We start from the raw sequence: 6,000 nt of genomic DNA on the forward strand, positions 1-6,000 counted from the left end.
TGTGAGGCCAACGCTTTAGCTGAGCCACCGTGCCGCCTCCCAACAACATGCAACATTAATTGGACACTCTAAATTGCCCCGAGGTGTGATTTTGAGTGCAACTGTTTGTCTCCATGTGCTCTGCGATCGGTTGGCAACCAGTTCAGGGTGTGCCCCGCCCGTTGAGAGCTGGGATGAGCTCCAGCGCTCCCCGAGACCCCTGTGAGGATAAGCGGCTAATAAAATGGACGGATGGAGTTCTAACGTGTGGCAAAGCGACGGGTCACTTACAGGCTTACCTCAAACAATGGCGGTTCGTGGAAATAAACGGGCACGTGTTGGCGAAAAGAGCCCGATGGGTTACAAGGGCATCGCTTTCGTGTTTTTCCCACACCGAACTGGAAAGAATAAAGTCTTTTCCCACAAAATCATTTTTCTAGTTCGGCTGTAAGTGAAATTTGGATGCCAAATATGGTTCAGTCTGACATCTTGTTGCAATAACGTCTTCGGGGTGGGGGGGTGGGGGGGAACCTTGACAAAGCACATTAAAACATCTGCTCGGTGCTAAAAATTCACCGCAAGCAAAAAAAAAAAAAAAAAAAGAGCGTTTCTTTGCAAATGGAAATTAGGCCCGATTGTGCCTCCGCGCACGCCAAACGCCGGTTCTGGCCAGCCGTTCTGTTTAGAAGCGCAGATATATTTAGGAGCGCCGACCGTCGGGTTCATGCGCGCGTGCACGCAGAACGACACGCGCCGCATGATTCAGGCTAATCGGAACTTGTCATTAGGAAGTACCGTAACAGTTCTGGTCACTTTCTCTAAAGACATCTGGCATCTGAGTCACCCACTGAAGATTATTCTCTACTTCCCCCCACACCCCCCTTAAAAAGTGGGGAGGGGGGGGGGGCATTCATTTGTTTAATCCGACCAGGAATCATAACGGAAAAACTTAAGCGTTCAAGTTCAAACACAGCCACGTTGGGAAATGTGCGGATTAGCGAAGACACGATTAGCATTGAAATCGATTTTGAGATTGCCAGGCAACCAGTTCAGGGTGTACAGCTGAGATAGGCTCCGGCACTCGTGAGGATAAGCGGCTAAGAAAACAGATGGATGGATCGGCTCAGCAAAGATGTGTTTGCCCCGCAAGGTAACACACACAAAAAAAAATAATAATAATCTGGAGGGGGGGGACTTTATGAGACCATGGTCCTCAGTCAGAAAAGGGTGGCGTGCCCTCTCCGGGTCGGGGAAGAGATCCTGCTCCAAGTGGAGGAGTTCAAGTATTTCGGGGTCTTGTTCACGAGTGAGGGAAGAACGGAGCGAGAGATCGACAGACGGATCGGCGCAGAGTGATGTGGACTTTGTATCGGTCCGTTGTGGTGAAGAGGGAGCTAAGTCGGAAGGCGAAGCTCTCAATTTTCCAGTGGATCTACGTTCCTACCCTCACCTATGGGCAAGAGTTGTGGGTCGCAACCAAAAGAACAAAATCCTGGATACAAGCCCCCAAAATGAGTTTCCTCCGCAGGGTGTCCGGGCTCTCCCTTAGAGAACGGGCGAGAAGCTCGGTCATCAGGGAGGGGCTCAATGTCGAGCCGTTGCTCCTCCGCATTGAGAGGAGCCAGATGAGGTGGTTGGGGCATCCGATCCGGATGCCTCCGGGACGCCTCTCTGGTGAGGTGTTCTGGGCACGTCCCACCGAAAAGAGACCCCGAGGACGACCCAGGACACGCCGGAGAGACTATGTCTCTCGGCTGGCTTGGGAACGCCTCGGGATCCCTCCGGAAGAGCTGGAAGAAGTGGTTGGGGAAAGGGAAGTCTGGATGGATGGGACATTACCGTATCAGGTACTGGACAAGGAATATGAAATGCCTTCGTGCCAATATTTCTTTAAAGCGGCAATTACAAAAAAAAATAAATAAGACAACTGAATGAACAAGAAACTCCCAGGGACCCATGCCTGAAATTCAAAAAGGAAGTCAGCCATTTTGGGTTAAAGATGCCATTTTGGGTCAACTCCGGCGTTTGTACTTCAACAAACGTCTACAAGAAAATTTGGTCCAAAATGAGCAAAACGAGATGAAGAAGGAATCGCAGAAAGATGGCCGACGCAAGCTCGCGAAGTCATCTTAGCTTACGCCGTTCTGCGCGTGCGAAGCTTGGTGTCAAAGTTCAAATCATTTCGAGTCGCCGCCATGAAAACAACCGTACGGCTTTGAATGGAGCAGTTTTTGTACAATTTATAGGAAATGTGAAATTGCTTGTGAAGGGGAAAATTAAAATACTGCTACTTATTGCATGACCTCATTAGACTGTACAGGTGTAACTCCAATGCAGTAGTCAGTCAGCATAAATATTCATTTATGTATCGTAAAAGTACGGTAAAAGTTGACATAATTGTACGTGACAGCGTGAGAATGTTGCATTACAAAAAAAAAAAATGTTCATCCCAGTTGTGTTTGCAATCTGGGCAAGCATGAAAACTGATTTAAAAAGGCACTCAAAGCAAAACAATACACAATTGCACAATGCTTCATTGCAGCTAGAATTTGTTTTTAGGATTTGTTGCTATTGAGGGTTTTTTTGTATGAGCGTGTGTTTTTTTTTTTTTAAAAAAACGACTTGAGCCAGATGTTGGACCGCCGTCCGACGCCAAGAACGAGCATTTTCCCCAAACATGCTTTCCCGGAACCGAGCTTGTCCAGACTCAGCAGCAACAACGAGACTGTGAGAAACTTTCCCGGCACCGCCACGAACATGGACTTTCTCAGGCTGAGACTTCCCGGCCCAAATTCCCTCCCCCCCCCAGTACAGACGTACCTTTCTTTTCGGCGGCCGCGAGCGAGCAGCACAGCAGCGAGGTGACGGTGAGCCACCGAAGCAGGCGGCGAGCCATCGTCCTTTCGCTAGCGGGAAGCTGCCATTCCATGCTCCGGACACGACGCCAGTAACTCCGCTCAGTCCTTCCCGACTTCTTTCGCTTCTCTCGGGTGGGAAGTGAGTGAACCTCTCGGACAACTTTTTTTTTTTTTTTGACAGCTCCTCCTCTAAGCAGAAAGGAGGACGACTCGCGATGACGTCACAAGAGGCAGGGACGCGCGAGCCGCAGGTGTTCACGCGCATATGCGCCGCCCCCCCCCCCCAAATCGGGACACTTCATTAGGTACACACCTTGACCAGTTTGTCAATCAAAGACAAAAATATGAAAAGATCGCTAAGCTGTCCCAGCAAACTTTTTGTGTTTTTACAAACATTCACACAAGGTTGACATCATCATCATCATCCATCCATTTTCTCCGCTGCTTATCCTCACAAGGGTCACGAGGATTCGACAGGCAGGAGGCGGGGTGCACCCTGAACCGGTCGCCAGCCAATCGCAAACAGCCGCACTCACAATCACACCTAGGGGCAATTTAGAGTGTTCAATTAATGTTGCATGTTTTTGGAATGTGGGAGGAAATTGGAGTGCCTGGAGAAAAACCACCCAGGCACGGGGAGAACATGCAAACTCCACACAGGCGGGTCCGGGATTGAACCCGATGACTTCAGAACCCTGAGGCCAACGCTTTAACCAGCTGATCCACCATTCATCAATTTTCTTAGCCACTTATCCTCACAAGGGTCACGGGGAGTGCTTGGAGTCTATCCCAACTGTCGACAGGCAGGAGGCGGGGTACACCCTGAACTGGTCGCCAGCCAATCGCAGGGCACATCGGGATAAACAGCAGCACTCACAGTCACACCTTGGGGCGATTTAAAGTGTCCAATTTTGTTTTTGTAAAATTAAATTCATCCATTTTCTTAGCCACTTATCCTCACAAGGGTAACGGGGTACACCCTGAACTGGTCGCCAAGCAGCCCCACTCACAGTCACACCTAGGAGCAATTTAGAGTGTCCAATTAATGTTGCACGTTTTGGAATGTGGGAGGAAACCCACGCAGGGATGGGGAGAAGATGCAAAACTCCACACGTTGGGGTCCGGGATTCAACCCAGGTCCTCAGAACTGTGCCAACACTTTCCCACCGTGCTGCCGACATCATCATCATCATCATCATCATCATTACTATTGCTGTCAAAGTTGCGATTAGTGAGTTTTAATTAGAGAACACCACTTTGTACGTCTCTATCTGACCCCCCACCCCCACCGCCATATCCTGCTCTTGGCAAATATTTGGATGGGTATTAATTCAGAGTACACACACACACACACACGCACACACTCTTTGTGAACTCTCCAATCTCTTAATGATACTTATTGTGTTACATTATACGCATTTCTCGCCTGAGCCGGTTGCCATGGCGACCGGGCCGCCACACTACTAACACTTCCAAGTTGCTGAATGGGACGCGCTGCGTTCACGCTGTGGGAATTTCACGTCGAGGTTCTCATTCCTGTCCCGTCCTGTTGGCAAATTGTTGACTGCAACCGCTGAGTAATTCGTTTACCACGTCATATTTTTGCGTCATCGTTCGTGGCCCAGGAAAGGAATTTGTCGCTGGAGTTTGGAGTTGAAATTGTTTTCATTTTAAGTATCTGACCTCTAAAAAAAAAAGAGATTGTAGTCATTTTTGTGGAATATTTTCCCAACATCTTTTGGCTGTAAATACTGTATATAACTTTCAATGGTTTTTTTTTGTTTTTGTTTTTTTTTACATCTTTGAGGTTATATTTTTGGAATGTGGGAAATATTTCTCCTTAATATTTATTGAAATTATTTAACTTTTGAGGCAAATTAAATCTTTTTTTCCACATTTTTTCAATGAAATTATTTGATTTATTTCCCCCCCACCAAAAGTTTTGGATTGAAATTAGTTCAGTCTTGAACCCCCCACAAATATAAAAAATAAATACATGCTGTTGTAATTATTTGACTTTTTATTCATAATTTCTTTTTTGGGGTTGAAATTGTTTGACATTTTTGGTTGCAATTTTTTAACTCAGTTGAGGTCACATTCGTGACGTCATTGACGGACAAGTTTAAATTTTGATTGAGATTGTTTCATTTTTTTAGGGGCGTTTGGATCAAAATATGTTTCATTTCGCTGACGGATTTGTGGGAATGTTATGTAAGAGGAAAGGAAAATTAAAAGCAAAAACAAATAATAATCAAATAAATGAATAAAATTCAAGCTGCCCAAAATCCAACCACGAACGCGCAGCAGTCTGGCGCTTGTAGCTTCCGAGTTCCCAAGATTCGTGCCAGCCTCTTCCAGTAAGCGGCCTGTCCTCTCCCTGTCTCCCACAACCGCATGAAATGACATTCAAACGTCGGACTGTCAAGTGGACCGTGAACACATCCTGACATCTTTATGGTGCGAAACAATCCAACTTCTTTCTACTGTGTGTGTGTGTGTGTGTGTGTGCACGTGTGTGCGTGCGTGCGTGTGTGGGTCTGTATACGTGCGTGTGTGTGTGTGTGTTCCACCCAATAGGCTTTGAGATCAGGTTCCAGTGTGCCCGGGGGCCCTTTGGGGGCTCACAAACAGGCAATGGCTTGCAGGCGAAATGCTTCGGGAAACACCGCCATCGCGTGGCCACTTTGATGGTTGCAGGCTGTTATCCACAAACAAGATGGCCGGGCATTGCCCGAAGAACGTAAAGCTCCCCGAGCGGCCAATCAGATTGCTCCAATGCGAATCGTGTACTGCATCTCTCACCGCAAAGTATTTGAGCAATCTGTGAATATCATGCAAATATGCCCTCGAGGTGGCCAGCAATGATTATGGCCATGTTCGCCGCAGACGCTAGGGGGCACAGTTGCGCGGTTTGTAAGGATTGCTGTGATATGCTGTGATCTTTTCCGCCCCCAGCATTATCGTCCTTGAATCGTGTTTTTACATTTTTAATGCTAAATTATTATAGATAAGAATAAATCAAAGTTAACTCAATTGCGTGCCTGACAAAAAATCAACAATTAAACACTGTTCCGTTAAGTCATGCAAATTCTCAACATAATCAAAATTTAAAAAAAAGTTAATGTATTATAAAGTTGAATAATGTTTTAGTTATATATTGTTC

General features: G+C 46.7%; 1 protein-coding gene across 1 annotated transcript in view; it reads right to left on the reverse strand.

Annotated features, from left to right (window-relative positions):
* The window catches only part of egfra (epidermal growth factor receptor a (erythroblastic leukemia viral (v-erb-b) oncogene homolog, avian)), a 51,806-nt gene extending 48,755 nt beyond the window's left edge, over positions 1 to 3,051 (reverse strand). Inside the window, exon 1 of the mRNA XM_061839142.1 lies at positions 2,800 to 3,051. Coding sequence (XP_061695126.1) covers positions 2,800 to 2,908 — 109 coding nt within the window. The 5' untranslated portion in view covers positions 2,909 to 3,051. The remainder of the gene's footprint in view (positions 1 to 2,799) is intronic.
* Between the last annotated feature and the right edge of the window lie 2,949 nt (positions 3,052 to 6,000).

This window comes from Syngnathoides biaculeatus, chromosome 13, assembly GCF_019802595.1.
Source record: "Syngnathoides biaculeatus isolate LvHL_M chromosome 13, ASM1980259v1, whole genome shotgun sequence".
NCBI lineage: Eukaryota > Metazoa > Chordata > Actinopteri > Syngnathiformes > Syngnathidae > Syngnathoides > Syngnathoides biaculeatus.